Source organism: Aptenodytes forsteri, unplaced genomic scaffold, assembly GCF_000699145.1.
Source record: "Aptenodytes forsteri isolate BGI_AS27 unplaced genomic scaffold, ASM69914v1 Scaffold120, whole genome shotgun sequence".
Taxonomy (NCBI): Eukaryota; Metazoa; Chordata; class Aves; order Sphenisciformes; family Spheniscidae; genus Aptenodytes; species Aptenodytes forsteri.
This window is the reverse complement of record NW_008795938.1, coordinates 1,861,563-1,884,057: the sequence shown is the minus strand read 5'-3', so window position 1 is coordinate 1,884,057 and position 22,495 is coordinate 1,861,563. Positions and strand designations below refer to the sequence as shown.

Sequence of the window (22,495 nt, the reverse complement as noted above, 5' to 3'; positions counted from 1 at the left end):
AAAGAGTGGTTAAACATTGGAAGAGGCTGCCCAGGGAAGTGGTTGAGTCCCCATCCCTGGAGGTATTTAAAAGACGTGTAGATGAGGTGCTTAGGGACATGGTTTAGTGGGCATGCTGGTGTTGGGTTGACAGTTGGACTCGATGATCTTAGAGGTCTTTTCCAACCTCAATGATTCTATGATTCTATGATTTTAAAGTTCATTTTCAAATTCAATTATATATAAGTTGATGATACTCTGGTAGATTACTACAACAATTTTTTTTAAAAAAACAACCAAACAAAAAAGAAGAATCATCTCCATAACGAATCTGTTTCTAAAAAACTGAGTATTACAAAAGTATTAACTTTTGTCTTGCTACTTCAGACCCTGATTTTAACGCTCACTTCATCACACTTTTATGTTAATCCATTTAAGAAATTTTCTATAGAAGGTTGTCTGTTTCTTAGCAATTACAGGTATACCCATAGTTTTTAAAGCCTGACATGAAGACTTTATTATTTCCTTTCTAGTACTGCAGCCTAGAAGTGAAAACTTTAGGTCATTCATCAATGTCTTCCCATCTTAGGAATAAGCAGTCCCAAATCATATCTGCCATTTTTGCCATTTCCATCCCATTCCCATCACTGTCAGGATTATTTTCACCTTCTGCTCCTTTCAGGTTTTAAATCCTCTCTTCACTGTATTCATACAGATTGAATTTTATTTTGAACATCTACATTTGTATAAAAATGCAATAAAATGGTTTAGTTCAAGGATTGTTCTGATTGTCATCAGGATTATCTTCAAATCAAGTTTTCCATAAATTCGACTATATCACTGAGAAGAACACCTCAAAAATCTTTTTGTAACTCTGATTTGCTTCTTCATTATGAACTGTATAACTTATTCAGCAATATGGTTCTGTTATAGAACTATACACATGTATAGAATTCAGCTCCTTAACTTAAACAAGCACTACTGATTTTTGTCCAGAAAAAGCCTAACAAATTCTGTCGAGAAATCTACTCTTCCCTGCAGTGCAGAAATGGTACACCATTTACCGTTTGAGAAGTCAGGCTCTGATAGCGTTGATTAGTTGTTCTTTTCTGTTACAAAGGGTAGACAGAAACCTGCACAACAGGTTGTGGGAGCTTGTTTCACACAAGGCTTTGTTTCATTACAATTTTCAGAATTAATCAGAAAGTTGAAACTTTTTCTGAGAAAGGCCAGCTCCAGTATTTAATCTTCTCAGGCTTGATCATGGAGGGTACTAAGCACTACAACTCTTACCACACACACAGATGTGGATGGTTGTTGAAATACTGCACATCTTCCAAAGGTTTAGTACCTCCTACCAGGTCTTACTTCCCGATTTTATTTTGATACTTTGTCATTGTGTCTATCTTTAAATCATCATTGTATGCTGTTATCTCACTATTTAAAACCTGTGAATGTTGGTTCTGAGAAGTGAATTCAAAGAAGTGAAAGCTACCTTGCCAAGTTTGACTTTTCTCTTTCAAGTTCATAATTTTTGTTAATAAAACTTTGTCAGACAGGATGTAATACCCAGTATCTAGGTATTTAAACTCAGAACAGAAAATAAAGTTTCATCTCCATGTATTCTAAAATCAAGAGAGACTGGTGAAATCATGCTGTTCTGTTTTCATTACCACAGACTACAATGAGGAAATAATTTCTTAAATTCCTTCTTGCACTGCTAAGATCACTATGTTAACACAATTGTCAGAAACATCTGTGAAGCAACTACTACTATACCTATTTTACAAGCAGGGAAACTGAGTCAGAGAAAGGTTCTTACAGCTTAGGCATGACTGCATATAAATTAATAGGAGTGCTAAGATTAAGGCTGAAGAATTAGTAACTATCAGGTGTTGACCCAGTTCACCAGAATATGCTACCAGGGCACATTTTTTCCACATTGCAGAAATTATTTTTGTAAATTGCAGTGCTGGGCAACCCTGTAATTATGCACAGAGCACTTTAGGACCAAAAAAACCAGTGATTTTTGGCTCAACAGGTTTACATGGAGCTTCAGAAACTTACTCTCACTACCAATAGTATTCATTCAAACAGCCATCTACTCAGGCCCTGATTCTCTCTCAGGCCACTTTGTACTGCTTGGACAGTAGTGGACCAGATAATCAAGCCTTTATAGTATAGCATAAGGACTAGTTCTTATAGCAGCCCCAGAAACCCTTACTAACTTCAGTGAGGCTTTGTACTAGTGCAGAGATTAATTCATGTGGAACTAATTGCAGGACTGTGGCCTAAGTAAGAAACTGGTCTAGCTCTATTTGCTTGTTATCCAGTTGTCAAAATGTAGTGCTCATTAAGTGCAGAAACAAAGGGTCCAGATGGATTCTTTATATCTGAGAAATGTGTTTCCCATATAAAAAGAAAATAATCAGTAACACTGCAGTGGAATTTAAAACCTTATTGAAAAGAAGGGAAACTCTAAAGCAGGTCTTTTAATCAAGAATAATTCAGAGGCTCTTCCTCTATGCAGTTTATGATCTACTTTTACCTAAAAAAATAATTTATGCAAAATGCACTTTGACTACCTGAGTCTATAGAACATGAATAGACTAAAACAAATGCCTTCTAGTCCCACCGCTCTCTTCCATAGCGTGAACTCCATGCTTGGTTCCAATTGTGCTCTAATCACTTTTTTGCCATCCTGTAACACTGAGATTTTCTGACCTACACAAGACATTTCTGGACTCCTCTAACTTAACCAACCTGATGAAGTCCCTAACAGCATGATCAGACAGACAGGGGTCACTAACATGAGAGTTATAGCTGTTTCCTTACATCAGCAGATGGCAATAAGCTAGTGTAGGAGGCATAACAGCCTATTTTAGCTAGTAAAATTTGGCATGAAGATATTATCTGCTGTATGGATGTACCAATCTAAAATCTGATTAAAAAAACCCCAAAACCACAAAGTGGTTAAGAATTGGAACTAGCAGTTTCCAGAAGTGTTCAATGTTATGGCATTTTCAGGATGTACCCAAGTTCTAACACAATCTAGAAGTGAGCTTGAATACTCTGCTGCCTAACATCACTGAGGAAGCAGTTTCATGAAAAGTTTTAGGAAACCTAAGTCTGCCTATATGCCAAAAAGGGCAGTCCCACTCTTCTCCAAGGCACATTTCTACCTACTCCCTTGTGAAGGTACCGACACTTGTGCAGCCATACAAACAAATTACCTCAAGGAATTGACCTGGCTGAAAATTAACCCAGTAAAATAAATTCTCTTTGCAGCAGGATCAATTCTCTGATCCAACTTTCTATACAGCCACAATTAGCACAAATGCCAGTACTAGACAGTGGGGAAGAACATGGAGTCAGGAATGGGGAGGAGGCATAGCTGAGTTTCACCATGCGTATGGTTAAGGAGTGTTCCAGATCCTGATTGGATATAGAAAACCTACATCAGATAGGTACCAAACCATTTAACATTCAGTAAATTGTAACTAGTTGTGTCAATTAACCAAATAATTAACCAAATAAGCAACTAAAGCAGTTGGTGCCAAGTACAGGACAAAATCTATGAAGTTCTAGCTGAGAAGTTTAGGTTGCTACATCAGCCCATCTATGGCTTCCATTTGTAAATGTATCTCAAGCACTATTTATCTGTTCCCAGCAAGATAAATGGATCCAGGCCCTCCCTTACCCCACTCCCTCAGGCATTGAAACCTACCACTTAATCATCCACTAAGACCTTCCAACCCCGATTAGCTGCTTCTTCACAAGTGCCTGTGTTTCTGAAGGTAGGTCTGTGTAAAGCTATTTACTTCCTGATGCTGTTTTGCTGTGTAAAGACCTTACGCACAAGGGGATTCTCAAATACATCTGTCCTGGTTATCTCATCCAGTCTGAAGCAAATCTACAGGATCAGGCCTCACAGAGTAAACAGGCATGGACAAGACTTCTGAAGGTTGGTAGCTAGTATGTATATGCATTGCATATATGATTACGCTCAAAATCCCAGAAGTCAAAGCACTTGGCTGCAGTAGCAGGGCCTGTTTCCTTTTCATTTATGCTCAAGATGTACCTTTTAGATTAATCCAGATTTCAAAAACCAGCAGCACGAATAACCTTCTGAATCTGTTACAGTGAAAAATAATTTAATGGCATCAGTAGGACTACTCATAATAGTAGTTGATATTTGAGAGAGCAAATCAGGAGTGCAATCGGGGGCATAATAAAAACTGCATGTTACAATCAGATACGTCAAATAAATACTATACAGATATTCATGTTTAGATGTTACTACTACTTTAGAAGAGTAAGTCATGATATTTTTTCCCTCTCTTCAGGTGTAATCCTTGGATTTTCTCTCCGATCATACAAGATGAGCTATCGGGAAGTAAAGTACTTTTCATTTCCAGGAGAACTACTCATGAGAATGCTGCAAATGCTGGTCCTGCCACTAATTGTATCCAGTTTAGTCACAGGTAAAAAAAAAAAGTTTTTTTGTTCTTTTAAATAATTTGATAAAGATGCACACACCAAATCATAAAAAATGAACATTCCATGACCTAGAAGCATTATAACCTGCAGAAAGTGATACCTTTACTACTGCTGTTAGAGACAATGTGACAAAAGGTTTGAATTACTATAGAAAGAAACCAGAAGGTGCTTTTCCCAATTCCAAGACAATCTAACTGTACAAGTTACTATATGTAGCTGCTATGAAGCTGACTCTGTACTCCACTTTCTCCTCTTACTTTCTGAACAGGTATTTCCTCCACAATGTCCTATTGTTATCAAAGATAATGTATCTCAGAAAAATAGTTCTAAGACCCAAGGAAGTTTAAACTATTGATTGTGGGCAATAATCCATGCCTGCAAACCCAGATCTGTAAAACATCTGTCTACCTCCTAATCTTTTAGCAACAGATTAGAAAAAAATAGGTGATACATGGGATAAATTGGATAGTTTGGAAGAAACTTCATTCCATCTGTTCTGGTTTCCTGTCTTCTGGTCAGCAACTTTATTAAGCTTCAAGTCCTCTTTACTAAGTTGTTCCTTGAGCTAGAGATGTAATAATTAATTTCTTTTGATGATTTATGCCTTGTCATTCCACCTAAGTTTCATGGAAGAGCTCTCAGATTTTTCATGAAAGTTCAGGATGTATCTGTGATGTATTTACCCTATTAATTATCTGAAGAAAAGAAAGCATGGACTCTGGTCTACCAGCAAATCAGTAATACAGCTTGGAGAACTTAATCAAAACCTCCCATTTGGAAGTCCTAGGATCTAAACACCTAATACACTACCTTAATTGTCAGAGGATCGAGAGACAATAAGCTGTTCTCTATTTCATTGATTTTCAAATATTTTAATATTAAGATCTCCCCTTACAAATGCAAATGAGCATAGACCCCATCTTCACAGATAACAAAGATAGTATGTGTGTATATAAGCTGTTAATACCACAGCAGAAAACTAGGGTATTCACAGTTACAAAATCATTTGCCTTCACATATTTCAAGGAGAAAGTAAAGCTTGTTTCTATACACACGTATTATATGGATACTGAAAGCTTAATGTACACTGAAACGAGAGAGAAATATATAAATCTTGTAGGGGAAACAATGGCAGGTTTTATTCCCAACCAGTGCATAATTCTGTTACATGTCATATCTCTTTGCTGTCTTCTTGTCCCTTTCACCTGCAGAACTCTCCAGGTTGGCTGGACACTGATAGAAAAACCATTAAAAGTAGAAAAGGAGAGACATTTACCCTTCTTCAGTGTCAGCTGAGACTGGCACTGCTGCTCCATTTTGTAGGATGAGTTATTGCAGGAGAAATTACCTACTCAGTTCCTTGTAACTCTCCATCCATATTGGTTCTCTGAGAGAGCTCAAGGTAAAACAGGAAATTAGGTAGATCATCCTATACAAGGATTTGAATTCACTTTCAAAATTCTAAGTAGAAACACTTTGTTCAGGTAAAGATCAGCCTCAGAGAGTCACAGGTGTCACAAGGAGCTGGCCTTGTGATAAAACAGGCTCATTTGCTATGTATCACCAGCTCTCAGTAGAGATTTTGTGGAATACCACAACAATGAGTTTCCAACTAATTCTATTCTGAAAAGAATCTTCCATCTCTGGATTGAAACAATACCCTTCTTTTTGATATATTTTTTTTTTCTTTTAGATTTTTTGGAGCCCTTTATCCTTTTTTATGCCCTTTTTTCATAACAATAATTTCCTTTATTATATAAAGGCTTTTGGCAAAGAGAAATCTTATCTATCTGTAAGATTTGTCTTATTATCATACAAGTGCCTTGCAATATTAAGTGGATTATTCTTAGAGTTTCCCTTTGAAGTAGAGATGGTAATCTTCAAGGTAAATAACAACATTTTAAACTTCTTTAGTCAGGCAGGGAACAATCAGAGAAAACTCAATGCAATTCACAAATGACAGATTTCATTCTTTTAAAAAAATCATTACTTACAACAGGACTGTGTCTTTTTTTCATGGGATTAAAAGAAATTTCCCCGTTTATTGCTAAAAACTGTGGAAAAACTGTTTTCTACACTGAACAATACTTCATTTAGTGTACAAATTGTTTTTTTTAAAAAAAGATGCTCTTACATTTGCTGCAGAACTCTCATACTCAAGTAAATATACAGGTATTATTGAATATCTAAATAATAATGAACTATAACCATTACAGGTATACTACTGTGCAATTTTATAGACACTATTGGTTTCCTCTTTTTACACATTATAGGATAATTCATTGGATAAAAGTCTTATGCTTCTCAAGTCAGTCTTAAAACCACTCTTGGCATCCATGAGCCAAATCTCTTATTTCCTGTATTTTGTTTAGCAAAGCAAAGCAGATGCCTCTTAACTAACCTCAGAAAGATTCCTCCAGGGTCTTGCACGCTGATAATACAATTGCTTCTTCCAATTGTAAATTATCTGAATAAATATTTTTGCTGTTTGCAGGCATGACACTGTCTCCCAGATATGATGTTCTGGGTTTCCTTTTGTATTTATGTAAGTGCGCTCAATATAACTGGTTATGACAATATCAGAACATATGGCCTCTGAGGTATTAGAAATAGGCTGAGGATGATCACATTCCTCTGCAAATTTTGTGAATGTCAAAGAAATTAGAACAATAAAAAAAAAGTAATAATTACAGAAGCTATGGGCTGTTACGTAAGTGAAAGATAAATTGAGAAACTGAAGACTTCTGCTATACAGGTAAATAGTTCTGATGGTTATTCACAGACTCTTGGGAAAATAAACTATAAAAGGTGAAGTCAACCCAGTCACATTTATCTATATCCTGGTTTGGTACTTTCATGAAAGAAACAATGCAGAATCACATTCAGAGGTTTTTACTCACGTTTGCCTTATGACTTACCATTATTGCACGTGGCTCAAGCAGATACGCAGTTTTCTCCATGAGATTCTATCTTCTGATGTGTATGTTACCAGGCATGTACTAACATCTGCTTGGGAGAAAATAGAGGTTACTTGCATACCTTTCACCATCTTTTACTGTTTATAGGAAAATATGATTATACGAATATCTGTATTCTTCATCTTTTGTGGTTTAGACACAAATCCAACTGCATACTCTATGCTGGTCTTTACTCTCTACAGTCTTTCAAATGGGAGAACTCCTAAGTCAGCATTCCCAATCAGTATCTCTTACAAAGTCAAAGGCAAAATTAAAGCACAGTATATGGGAGGTAGCATAAATAACCAAAGAAGTAGATGAAATTCCCATTTGGATTATTTTATGGCCAAATCTGGACTGAATTCTTATACAAACACAGGGCTGACAATTTTGCTCCATTTCTGTTTTGAATTTGCTGCAGTTATAGGAGTTCAAAATATTTTATACCTTCTTATTTCATTATAACTTGAAGTGTTTGACATAAACAAATTGCTTGATATAATTATTTTAAAATAGGCATTGTCCCTAAAAGGTATGTAAAATAAATACATACACATATGGTAACAATTAAACTCGTCAGAAAATAGGCAAACACTGCAAGATTTGCACCAGCATTAAGTGCACTATGCATTAACATTTTTTAAGCTGTTACAGCAAGATCATAACGAAGTTGAAATTCCAGCCCTTAAAACTGGCCCACAAGTTTTACCTGTGTGTTTCAGTTATTCACTGAATATAAGGGCATCAGGACAAGGTACCTTTTCTTAACCAAACTATGTATTTCCTGAAATCACATTCACAAAAATGATTCATGACCAATCTTTATAAAAAGCGTAGTTGGAGCATAACATTTGTGACAAATATTAAAGCTAGAGAAATTTTATGAGGGTTATTTGCAAATATTTTGCACAATTCTGGTCATAGCTCAGTTTAATAGACAGGCTGCTTCTCCTTCCCCAAAATTTTGGAAGCTTGGAATTTAGTTGTACAGGGACCACTACTTTTAAATGCAAGTAAGCTAGGATTAAATTCTGTGCACTTTTTTCAAATATCTTTGTCTGGTAAAGTATAGCAAAGCATAAAAAGCCCAGTCAAGATCTTAGACTAATTTTTGCCGCACATTGCAGAAACAGTAAGAAAATAGTTTATTTACTAACATAAATCAAGCTGGGGAAAGAGAAAGGGAATGTAGAAACAGTGAAACAGCGAGGTCCACTGGCTTGCCCAAGATTATACAGCAGGTCAGCAATAATAGAATCAAGGAAAGATCCCAATCATGAATACCAGTACAATGCACTGTGCATTAGATGATAATACTTGTCTAAACTGTTAATGGGAATAACACTAATATGGTACAAATGAGTCTTAATCACAGACCAGGGTTTTCTGTGCAAGATTCTGCACAAACACAAAGACTGTGAATCTTCTTACACAAAAGAAGGCTGTATAGCAAAACAGTTTAGAAGACAGAGTATGGAAGGTTTACCTCAAAGAAGAAAAACGTCTTAGTATGTAGTTTGTAGCAAGCCTTTGTTTATATTCACTCCCCTTTCAAATTCCAATAATGACATGACTGTCTTTCATGGAGTCTGGAAGATACAGAAACTTCCCTGCCTCTGGTGCAGCCTTTGAATAACCAACTACAACACTGACAACTGCAGGAGACACAAGTGACTTTCCTTTGGGCAGACTCAGAGACACAAGTTTTTGTCCCCACTTTTTCAACATGTTCATAGTATTTACCACTACAAAATCTATAGAAAGTGTTGACAAAGTGCAGAAAGCTGGAATTTCCATGTGTGGGTGCCTCATAACTAATCTTGGATGTACATATGATGCTTTTGATTTCAGCTATCAAAGGAGTGCAATGAATGGTGACAATGTTAAAAACAAGTAGTAAGGAACATGGTCTGTCTCCTCATTGAGATAAAAACAAAGGCACACAAAATGACTCAAGTAATAAAACAAAACACAAGTAGAGATCACAATTAACAGCCAAGTTGCAGATGCAGTTGCTTGAAATGACCTATAATGAAACAAGGATAATATTCAAAGAAACAACTGAACTTGAAATAGTCTCCAAGCCACCCCTTACGTCAGTCAGGAAAAACGCAGCATCTGGATATGAACAGATTCAACTGCTGAAAAGCCAAGTTTTGCCCAAAGCAACTTATGGATGTAAAATGTGGAAGATTAATGCTGTGACATGTTGTATAACCTTAGGCAAATCTTGTTCCCTTTTTGTATCTTTGCTTTCTTTCTCCTTTCAGATGTAGTGCTGGTGAAGTTTTTTTGTAGCTACTAGGCAGAAAAGAAGATGACTATATATGATGGAAATTTTAATGGACATGTAGATTAAGTTGTCACAGCTCAGCAGATGCAAAGTATATAGCTATTTTAGTTATCTCACTGTAGAGATGGAAATAAACTTAAGCAAATAATTACAGCAAGAATGGTATATAAGGCCATCACTGAGACAGTTGCTGTAGAGAGACTACACCCAAAGCTACCTAGTGACTGCTTGCAGCTAGCTATGATGATATCACCAATAATCAGATATGCATAAATGGACACAACTGTTTAACAGGAATGTGTTAGCCATGAAGTAAAAAAAAAAAAATTCTCCTGAAGTTAGCATATGGTGTGATGGACCTAAACTATGTTGTATGACAGGGAACTGTGATATAATGGCACGGTCTCTCACATCCAGGTAGCAGCTGTACCCAGTCTTCTGTAAAGACATAATTCTAGAAAATCATACAGTCTCATGTTATTAAATTCAAGAAATTAAGTTTTATATTTGCCTTTCCAATATTTGGAATGAGGCAGTAGATGACCCATCAAGTGTAACTGGATGCAAATGCTACTAAATCTTATCAAAACACCTATCCTCTAGTAAATTATCAGCATTTTTCATTTTGACAATTGTAATGTCCCTAATTAACATATTAAATTAATAGCAGTAAACATAAAGGGCCAGAATTTTGAATTTGTTCATCCTAACCCCTCACATCAGAGCACACAATAGGAAGGTCTCATAAAGAGACCTGTGCAATACCTCTTCAAAAAAGAGGCTGAGAATCCATCCTGTGTCTAGGTTTGTGGAAGCAGGAGCCATACTGCATGAACTCTATGTAGTTCCAGTGTTCTCCTGTCTACTCGCTGACAAGCCTACTGTGGAAAAAAGGCTATCACTTACTACAAGGTCGCAGGTGCTGTCTCATATCAGCCACAAATGTTTATGGTAATTTCAACAGATGGAAAGTTTCTCATTCAGCAGGATTCCAGAGAGGGGAACAAATGCTGTGGAGCCAGCATTATCCTTCTCCCAGGAAGAAAAAGGAGGGGCCTAGCAGTAATTCCCTTTAATTCATTCTGGCAGAACAGACCTATAACCAGTGCCTGTGCAACATCTTGTGTACTCACAGTAAAGCTGGAAGCCAAAAATATTAACAAAGGTCAGTTTTACTCTTCTGTGTTTCAGTTTAAGAAATATAGCATTCCTGATTAAGTTCGTATAGTTCATGTATGAAAAGTGAGAAACAATTAGGCAGTGTTTGCTCAATTTAGCTGGTCACCAGAGCAATGAACCCATTTTCCAAATCATAAAAATTGGAAATTTTCTGATTTTCCAAAAATTCCCTGATTTTTGCATGTCCTAAAGAAATTATTTTAGGAGTCAAAGTAATCAAAACCCATCAAATCAATGAAAAGTTTTATACTGATGTCAGTTGACTCTAGTTACAGGCAAAAGAAGAGAACTGACAGATTCTCTATGAGTGAGGCACCTTTTGGATTGCCAGTGTATTTGAGCCGCCTGCATTATGTGTATTGGAAGCTTTCTACAGATGAATCCTGTAGATACCTCCTACGGTAGTAAGCCTGCTATGAGTAACCAATCCACGAACATCCTAGGAGCATGTTATTTTTTTACTTATGCCTTTCTTTTAATACAGAAAATGTTATTAAAAAAGTAACTTACCTTCTTTTTCAGGTAACTCTTCCCTCTTTCTCCCCCATCCAATATTGTATAAGCATGTCAACGTTGTAAACGCTGAATTGCATGGCAGCTTTGATTTTATGTACTTGTACATTTCATGCACACGTCAGTTTATGCATTTATATAGGTATTTACATATGCAATTTGCATAACTGGACAACAGTGCTATTTAATTTGAACATCCAAATACTTTTTTCCACAAATAAAGGAAAATTCATGCTTTGATTTGTAAGTCTCCAAAACCAAGACTGGATAAAAATGTGGGCATGCAAGTTACTAAGTTTGTAAAGATCCAGTCATCTTGTATACAGATTTCCTGTAGGGATAAAGAAACAACTGAAGAAATATTACTAGTGTTGATCCATGTTCTGTAACAATTTCATCTCAAGCTAGCATCTGTATGGTAGATTCAGGCCAACAGCAGCTAAAAATATACAAACATGAAACTTTATAAACATAATTACTTTAAACACCTGCTCTTCACTACCTGTATTACTGTATAAAACAAATGTCTATCAAGTCTGGCACATAGCCTCTAATAATCATTATTTAGACAGGCACTCAAAGATGAAAAAATTAGAACCTTCTTATGCTGTTCCCCTCCACAGTCTGTAAGGGAATGCGGGCAGGATAAGTTTAATAATTATGTCATTTAATTCTAAAGTATTTTGGACAAAAGCTTTCAGAAGTTAAAAAAAATGAGTTTAAGTAGCATGCAGCTACATTTTGGCAAATCAATAAGAAAAAAAGGTAGGTTGGAAGCTATTCAACACCTAGAAACATCAATTTTCAAGTCAAAACACAAAAAGAACTATGTGCAGATTCAGTGTATGTTGGCAATCAATTTGACTACAATTTCCTGAATATGTTTCCTGAACAAGTTTTTGCACAGAAAGTGCTCCAGGAGGAAACAAGCTATACCCAACTGGAAGTCAGAAAGCATTGTGCAAGGCATGGATGTTAGAAAATCATAATGAAACGTCATACATATTTGTGCAATAAACACAGCTTGGGTGGAACCTCTTACTCAGGAAGAACTATGTATCTTAATCTATGCAAATACTAAAAGCAAGGAGCTACAGAAAGGATCATAAAATGAAAATATAACTCACTTCTGAACCATTTCTGAAACAATTTTGCAATAGGAAATACACAGCAATCTATCTTCACAAGAGCCTGAAAGAACAATTCTAAGTGAACACAGATCCCATTAAAAATTAAAATGCAGTAAGAGCAGAGGTGAAATTCCTGCATATAATGACACTCAGTATAAAATAAAATTTTATTATACCTTAAAAATAAAACCTAAGCATGATATACAGCATCCAAAAGCAGAAAGTATGTAGCAGTGTAGTTTTTGAAGTCTTAGTCTCTGCAAGCAATAATGCACACAGCAAGGGTGTTCAAGAACAAAGTCTGCAATAATTAAAGACAGCAAAACTAAAAATACCCTCTAAAATCATTCAAGTTTGCTAGAAGCCCTTAATTAAAGGTTGATTTTAATTTCATTGCAAAATACAGGTTTTCTTAGTGGACCACTACTTTTAGTTGTTTCACAAAGTATTGAATAACAGGTTGTTACACACTTTTATTCAGTTTGCATTCTGTATGGGATTCCAGCAGAGTTGATAATAGGTAACAACCTCCCATTCACAAAGACTTAGTGTTGATTCTTTATCTTAGTTCAAATGCATAACATCAAGACTGCTTGCTGACAGGCAAGTCACTAGCAAAACAAAAAGCAAAAACTATTTGGAAGAATGCATAAGAGTTAAAGCATCTTGCCTAAGCACTGATGGACCATTGTAAATCCACACTGTCTCTTTATTAACATTTCTATTTCAATCAAAGGCAGAAGGACTAAAAATATCTTAGGGACAACTCAAAACAATTTTTTTATTTTAATACAAACAAATATGAATTGGTTACAGAAAAACAGTACACCTGAAAATTAAAAAACTCAAAAATATTATGAAATGTAAAATTAGCTACATTAGATTGTAAATGGAAAAGACTTGGGCTTGTATTTTGTACAGCAAGATGTCCAAAATGCAAAACCAAGTCTCCTCAGCATTTTGGGAATTAGGACACTGAGAGCAAGCATTTTATTCAGGATATTGAAGATTGAATCTGTAAAGAACAATGTTTTCAATAATGAATGACTCTGTGATAATGTGACAGATGAACTAGAATGGTGCCAAGTGCAAAGTAATACACCTGGGAAAGGGGAACATGCTACACCTGTACTACACCTAATCACAAGCTCTCAGTTGGCCATTAGTACACAGGCAAGAGTTCTCACACTCACTGTGAACAGTCTGGAGAAGGTGGCAGGGCTTATTAGTGGAATGGAGTTCTAGTGAAATGCAGAGAAGGATTAGACTACAACTTTCTGGCTTGAGAAAGATACAAGCGTGGAAGATCACCATAAAAGCCCACAGAAATCATGAATCATTTGTAGAGGCTTAGACGGAGTAATGATTTACTATTATATCTCCTAATTATTTTTTATAATAAAGGAAATATGGGGTGTCCAATGAAATAACTAGGGAGCGCATTTATAATAAAGAAAAGGAAGCACTTTTTCACAGAGCACACAATTAAATTGTGTTGTACAGTGCCACAAGCCAGAAGTTAATAGTTTCAAAATGAAACTAGAAAGTTCACAGATACTGCCATCATTGACTATTAAATTTGGGGAACTAGCAATTTAGGAAGGCCCGAGTCCCCACTGGTGGCTAGATGCAGGGAGGGCAAGCAAGGGCAGTGAACCCTATCTTTTTCTGTTTCTCATAGTCTTTCAGTAAGAAAGACTATGTCAGGTAGAGCTGAAGACAAAGAAATGGGTTGGCCGACCATCGGGCTAATTTCCCATAGGTTTATGTTATCGTTGCACTCCATAGAGTTTCATATAAGATTGAAGGGGTCTCTCTGTTTTCACCTGTTAAGATTTCATCTACCAATTGCTCTAAGGCAATGACTACTGTCAACAGTTTCAGCTTTCTGACACACATTGCTCTTTTGAGAGCCAGTTCAAAACAAGGAAAAACTCTTCCATGATCTGAGAATCATCTCACCTTCAACAAATGTAAATTCACTTCATTGACATGAAATTAGACTTAAAAATAAAAGAGATAAGAGAAACCATATGTTGAGAAATAAGGAAAGAACTATGCACAACAATATCGGCAGCGCTTAATTATGCCACTCTTGGGAAAGTGACAAATAACAACAATGTAAGAGCCATATCGAAGTATGACAAAAACCAGCCTGAAAACTTGTGAAGAGTTACACCCAGAGATAGTTACGTACACAGAGGCTTTGTTCAAGGTTTAACAGCTTTCACTTTCCTACTTCTTTCACCTCTTACCTCTAGCCTGAATGCCGTCATCTGTATCCCCATTTCCTACATGTGAACGTAGCACAACTCCATCATATTTGCTTCCTTGTCAGTTTGTCTTTGCTATAACTGCTCATGAAGACCAGAAGAATCTAATCAAGTTCCTGAGGCTGCATTTTGTGGACACCAGCCAACATTACTGGTGTCCTTGCACAGGACATTACTGGGAGTACTTGCACACCAGCAGAAGTAACACGTATCATCCTTTCATCAATGCTGTAAAATCTGACAGACACGAAGTACTTCTGAATCAATGCATCAGCTACACAGATCATTGCAGATGGACCAACTGCAGACCAAACCACACGCAGAAGGCTGTCATCTTTCAGAAACAGGAGACTGTAATGCTATCATTAGGTCCTCTACCCTTGTTTTCACCCCTGATTTTTCTTCCATGTTTTGATAATGGGCAGTTGTTGACCTATAATATATTATTTCCATATAATTCTCAAAATTAATTGCTGGATCTGCTACATGCTGTCCTTCAGCCATGTATTTGGATTATAAACTTCTATAAGGCAGATCCGTTATCATTACTGGAGGCAGAGATACTGAATACTTGTCTCTTGATAGCACTGCTGGATGCCCCACCTGAGTTCTGAACAATGGAGAACAAGGAAAGTCACTGTGCACCACAAGAGCTACAAGACTCAAGCCTTGGTTCTGGGTTCCAGTAAGATATTGGATTATCTGGAAGAGGAGGAAGGCTGCCCATCTAATGGTTCATCCTGGTATCTGGCTGCATGACACAGCTCTCACTGGTTATGGAGGGTAAGAAGGGGAAAACAGAAACACTCGGGAGAGAAATCTCTAGCGATTTGTTGAGACTACAGATATAACTAAGGATCAACAACATCTGGGATTTGAGCTGCATGTTAGAGAGTCACAAAGCAGATCCTGCATCAGCTACAATTCCTTTCATCCAGACACTCCTGTTAGTGCGTATTTTTTCTTTACTTTCTCTTCCAGGCTGTTTCTGAATATATTCTATATCCTCCAGTTCAGACCTTGAGAAATGAATGCAACAAAATATAAACAATGCTGTTGTATATGGCATGAAGAGTCTCTCCAAAGATACCACTGCAGATATTTAAGAGCTACCTGGTTGCTAGAAATTGCTTTCCAGTTGTGTCATAGTTCCTTTTCATAGTTGGTAACTTTTTGCAGAGATGTGGCTGGCACAACATAAAATACCTTTTCCTTATTTCTTTGTTGCAATTTTGTCTCCAGAGGAGCACCTGAGGCAGCCATGAACACAGCAAAATGTTTGCTGAAACCTAGAATCTACTTACAGAATTGCCAGCCTTTTTTAATTGGGTGGAAAGTCTCAATGTGAACTTTTTCAGGCTCACAGAGTCTGATTTGGTTTTCTTCACGCAAGTGAGTCCAGGGTGCTGTTTTACTGCTGAAGTTTGATGCAAAACTCTTGTAACATACCACCAGTCCCAGAAATGACTGGGTTTTTGTGGTGATGGCTTATTCTAGAAAGCATCAGTTTTGGCTAGGTCTGGGCATACTTTGCCATTTCTATGCATTGCCTCAGCTATTTTACTTGGGCCACCCTGATGAGACTTTTCCCCATTTACACAAGGCCTTTTTCCTTTGATTCTCTATAGGAGATCTTCCCAGGTTTGACTGAATGATGCCACTGATACATACCACAGCAAAGTTAATTCAATTTACTGAAAATCCCATCTGTGTGTCTCTGGAAGGTAGCAAATGCCATCTGAATTCCAGAAATGGGGGAAAAGAAACTCCTACAGGCCCCTACTTGTTCTCAAGGTTGGGCTTTCTTGAGTCACCTGTCTCAGTGTTCCTCAGGTCAACAGTTTGTATATTTAGCATTTCTGATCTTGGCCAAGAGTTCATCATTGTAAAGCATGGCATTTCCATCTGAAAGAGGGACATGTGCAATCAGTACAAACACAGATTCCTGTACAAAGGTTTGTACACTTAGCAAAACAGGGCAGTTGAGCACACCACAAACTTTCAATTCCTGCTATTATGAAGACAGTTATATCTGGCAAAACAGCAAGAAAAGCATCTGGGATGGCAAGCTCTTAAATTTTGGTTCCTCAGGTCACCAGATATGAAAGTTCCATGTATTTCTTCTATTGATAGTATCTTGAAAGGACCTTTTTCTCTGCAGGAGCCTATCAAAACCAGATATACCAATGTTGATCTACAAAGAGAAGTAAAAGCTACTAGGATACAGAAAGACTTGTGCAAAAAAAAGTCTCATTATTTATGGGGCCATATCATGTGGAAAGTGAAAAGATAAAATTCTTTACAGTTTCACACAACTGAATAGCAATTCAGTCCTAATACTGAGTAAGAAATATGCAAATAAAGAAAACAGTCAAGTGCTCAACTCTCATGGCAACAGAAGCTTTCAGAACTTAATGTTATTCTTAAAGACCCATCACCTCTGGAAGTCAAGAATCAAAGCAAATTAAATTCCTGGCCCCCTGGTTGTGAAGAAAAGCTCAAAAATAGATCCTGACTATATTCTGAAAACTCAAGAGTCACACAACAAGGAGCACTTATTTGAAAAAATGTTCGGTTTTAGGGTATTCCAGTATTTGGAGAGCATGACTTGTAATTCCTGAGTAGTTAGAGTTATCAGATCTGGTATTAATCTTTAAGCAATATTCATCTTCTCTACTTCACTGAAGAGTTTGAAGGGCTTCAAGCATATCACAAGTTGTGAAGAGTTTTTTGGACTCAGTATATTAACACAAGCATTTATTTAGATGCCTCAGTTAAGCACGTTTTCAGGATTAGGCTTCAATTTGTAATAATTATATAGTTAAACAGAATTAACATTTTCTCAGATAATTACACCTTTTCGTCCTCAGACAACTATACCACTAGCTCCTTACAGGTGGTAAATAAGAAAAAAAAAGTACAGCATAGTACTAGAAGTACACTATTTGCACTAGAATTAACATACTGATGCTGATTCTCTCCTCCATAAACAGCTCTCTTATTTTCTCTCTACTCATATGCAAAGCTAAATACTTACTTTATTCCAACATTTCACCACCCACTTCTAACTTAGATCTGAATACTTAGATAATTATCAGAGACTGTCCAGTGAACATAGTTTCTTTTCAGAGCTAGAGAAAAAACAGGTTTTGGTCAAGAGTTCACCTAATGAATGGCTATTTCATTAATGAATACATTCTTGCACTGAAAATCAGCTTTGTCCAATATTTCCAATTGCAGTATGTCTTAACTCCCCAAACCCTGAAAACAAAGTTAGAGAACATTAGCTTACTAAGCCTGGCTACTATCTGTCTCAAGGATAACGAAGCTGTGCAAAGGGCCCGCATCCATAGAGAAAATAAAGCTTTCAAATTCAAGACAGAATGTTTAATAGTCGATTAAAAAGTAAATAAGCTTCTTTTCTGTTCTGCAGAACATCACAGTCCAATAACAACAGTGATCGACAAAAACCCTCTTCTCTTTCATCTGTTTAGTTTAAAATCAGCTGCTAATTTCTTTGGTACCTCAGACCTCTTGTAGAAATTCATATCCTCAATCCTGCCTGCAAGCAGATGATGCCCAGATGGCAACTGTGTAACACTTGAATTGTGGAAGCCAAAACCTATTTTTCAGCCGTACTTAGCACTGTAACATCCTGGAAAAGAGCTGAATAATATTACTAAAAAGCACTGATTGCTACTGTCAGGTATTCCAGAGGAAGACTTAACTTCTTTCCATTGCCTCCTACAAGTCTGTAAGGTGGAGAAAGACAAAGCAAAAAATGTACAGCTTTGATGTTGCAAGGCTGTAACTGAATCAGTGACCCAAAGTTCAAGAGGTCACCGAAACAAGGAGAGAAAAGAAGGAAGACAAAAGCCTGTTCACATGACACTCCAATTCCACACTTTTGTAATGAGTTCTCAGAACAGCCTTAACATCATTAGTGAATTGTGAAAAAAAAACCCAAATTATAACAACAATTTAAAATGTAATAGACTAATTGCAGCTTAAGTAATGACTCCTTAGTATTCATACAGCATATTATCAGAGGACCTTAAATTCACAAATAGGAAGTATTTTTTTCCTAAAGTGGATTTGACTGTTACCCATTAAATTATTTGGGGGGATTTAAGGTGTAATTAAATTACGATTTACTCGTATGGTCCATGAAAAAAATGGAAAAATGCTTATGATGTTATGCATTAGGATGTTCTTATTTATTATTAAGATATTAAGTTATGGATTATAAGTACTGTTTTAAAAGGCTGCTAGTTCATAAATTTAAATATGTCTATACAATTTTTTTCAAATTATGTCTGCATGAGATCCTGTACTCTTTAAATAGACTTTGCAATACTTGATAAATGATGTCTCAGATTGTTTCTAGATTCTTTATTAATACAAGATTCATTTTTTTATGCCGTGTAAAACTTTATATGCAGAATTTTTCTTATCAAATCCAAGCTAATGTGATTCTTTGAAAAATGAGAATTTAAAGTACTCTATTGTCAAATTAGTTACTGTTCTGCAATTTCTAATGCAAATAATGACTTAGAGACATGAAAGAGCTCCATGCATTTCCTTTTGACACGGATAGATAATACTATGTAGTGGTGCATCCTATTTGTACCTGAACTATCAGAGGGACTGAGGCCCCACTATACTAGGTCCTGCACCAAAGTCAATACAGTATTGGGGGTAATGTCTTTCAGGACAAACTTCCCCAGATTGAGAAGATGTTATGTTGACATTGCTGACTTCACTGTTGTAGATAGATAACTGAGCTAATTTTCTATCATTGGGGAGTATGGGGAGCTGGATAGCAACAGCAGCATAGAGCTCCATTCAAAGTGATTTATGTTGCTTCATATGAATGCAGATAGCACTACAAATTGGCGGAAATTAAAATTATACTTGAGGTGTGAGAGGAGAAAAGTCAGTGAACAAAGTGTGAATCCATCAAGAACAGCCCATGGAAGCATACATACTATTGCAAAATAGTACAACTGAAAAAATGCCTGGCACATGGGAAGGAATGTAATAAACTAAAAGGATTACAAGAACATGTAAACACCAGCAGGGTGAGCGTAACATAGACAAAAAGGAAAGCGACAGCTCCGTGAGCAGCTCAGATAAATTCTTTGGAAGACCAATGGATAAAGCAGCAGCACATTAATGAACTGCTAGCTTGAAAGCAAAATGAAAATGTATCACTTTTAAGTTGGACACAGAGGCACCAATCAGTGTTGTGTCACTGACAAGATTTCTAAAAAAAAAAAGAGCAATTTTGATTATTAGTAAACCTGGTACAAGGATAGATAATAGCTACTATAACAACAAAAAATATGCAAGATTCTTTAGTGAGTGGGCAGTTACTAGAGTAACTTCAGATTACTCAAAAAAATCAAGTCTTGTTGAACACACCTAAAGGCACTATCACACCGTTCTTTTCCAAATTACCCTAATACTACTGAATTAGCAAAGATTATCTCAGGGTTTTAAAAATTGTGCTAAAATTACAATTCCAAGCAGAAATCCAAAGGCCAGGTTGTTACCAGATGCATTAGTAACACAGTACCATTAGTTAAAATCCTAGTTCAGTCACATCCAACTGGGCAAAGCTTCTTTCCAAATGACAGCTGCTGCATGAACTCTATAAAATTAACTTAAGTAGTGACAGATCCTAGTGGACAATCATCCAAATAAAAGACACTATGACTGCAATAGAGTCTATTATTGGAAGTTTTAGTGAAGAAGCCAAGAACTGGCTGGCCAACAATACTGGATCACATTTTGAGTGAGAAGGTGACGCCTCCAGCATAGAGCTGTGACAAGTTACAGATCAGTACAATCCCATACCCCAAATCCCATGTCATTTTGCACACAGATAGAGGTATGTCTCTATCTTTTTTTAGACAGGCAGCCTTAATTTTCCATTCTTTAAATCTTGCACCTCTCTGACTAGAATTATGTTCATTTTTATAGCAATTCAACAGAAGTGTCTCTTCAGATGTCTGTTACATACTGAGGATGTAAAAGCAAATGCATTTTTACATTAGGCTGCATTACTAGCTACTGTTCCTTTACGGATACCTCTAATCTCACATCTGTATTCTCAAGTATGTTATTTTTTCAGTAGCAGCTAAAGTAGATCAAGAGTGATTTAGCATAGTAAATAGTTTACAGCTTCATCACATGGTTTACAGCCAGTCAGATAACAGAAGCACTGTACATTTGTGGAATGTTGTTTAGTAAGTGCTGCACATACAAAAACATGTCTGTGAAGGACTCCAGGCACAGTCTGCCAAAATGCAGACCAGTGTTTTAGCAGATTAAAATCTTCCACGTGTATTTTAAGAAATTGCATTATGGATTTTTATGGAGCACTAAGTAATGTGCTTAATACCATCCAGAAGCAAAGGTATCCTTATCAGTGATATCTTGCCAGGATGTGGTGCATTTCATGTTTAAGGTAGATATTTTTGGCAATATGTTCAGAATAAGTGAAAATTAATATTTTCATCCTTGGGGAATAGGGTAGAAGTCTTAAAACTACTAGCATATTTATTTCAGTCTTGCAACAACATGTCCTGTAAGATTCAAGCTAACTTAATGTGCTTTGACTTATCAGCTACCACAATTAACTTTTTTCCTAATTAAACTGAAATAATTTACTATGCTACATTATGCTTTTTCTTAAGCAAATGTGCTCATTTTTTCAGTCCTGATACAGAAAATAAGCAGCTTTATGCCCAACAGAAGAATCCCATTTCCAGGAAAGCTTAGTCCAAATGACACAAAAGGATGTCTTTTTAGAATTGCACTGTGCAGGTAGCAGCAGTGTTTTGTTACCAAAAAAATTGTGAGCTGCTATTTTCTGTGTTCCTGGGTCTCTGATTCTTGGCTTGAAGACAGTCAGCCCTTTGTACTCTGTTATTACAATGAGGTAACCAAAGAAAGAGAGTCTTCGTTTGAGACTGTCAGCTGTTACTAATCACTGCTCTATGGCTTGCTGTGAATCCCTGCTTGCCTCTCCCTCCTGCTCTGCTTAGCACACATAAAGAAGATAAATTACTCCCTAGTTTCCCTTCAAAAAGCATATTGTTTGGCACATTCCAATACTGTGAGCAAAAGATGGAATAATGCGAAGAGTTAAATGCGTATCTAAACAGCCCCACAGCAGGGTCCTTCTCAGGCAGATGTGAGTTTCAGGAAATGTACTTTCCTACTGGTTCTCCAAATGTATTCTATTATATTGCAAACCCGAAAAGTAAATCAACTATACTTTTCAGAACAGCAGAGCATATTCTGGCAAGAGGTTTCCTGTCGTAATGCAAATATCACTGACAATAAATGCAGCATCTAAGTGTACGTTATTTACATATTTCATTTTACTGGGAGGTGTGATACTTTGGTGTCTATAAATTATTTAGCAACAACAAGCACAGTCTCGGGAGGTTTCTGGAATTCTTCCCTGCCCTCACTGACTGACACTGTCCTGACACAGAGAAGAATTTTAAAGGAAGAGTCATAGAATCATAGAATAGTTTGCGTTGAAAGGGACCTCTAAAGGTCATCTAGTCCAACCCCCCTGCAATGACCAGGGACATCTTCAACTAGATCAGGTTGCTCAGAGCCCCATCCAACCTGACCTGGAATGTTTCCAGGGAT

General features: G+C 36.6%; 1 protein-coding gene across 4 annotated transcripts in view; it reads left to right on the top strand.

Moving 5' to 3' along the window:
• SLC1A3 (solute carrier family 1 member 3) overlaps window positions 1-22,495 on the top strand; it is a 67,470-nt gene that overhangs the window by 14,829 nt on the left and 30,146 nt on the right. For 3 of the 4 annotated variants that reach the window (XM_009285168.1, XM_009285166.1, XM_009285165.2), the window contains exon 2: window positions 4,326-4,463. The exons of the other annotated variant lie outside the window; for it this stretch is intronic. In XM_009285168.1, the coding sequence (XP_009283443.1) occupies window positions 4,326-4,463 (138 nt within the window). The remainder of the gene's footprint in view (window positions 1-4,325; window positions 4,464-22,495) is intronic. 4 annotated transcript variants of the gene reach the window in all.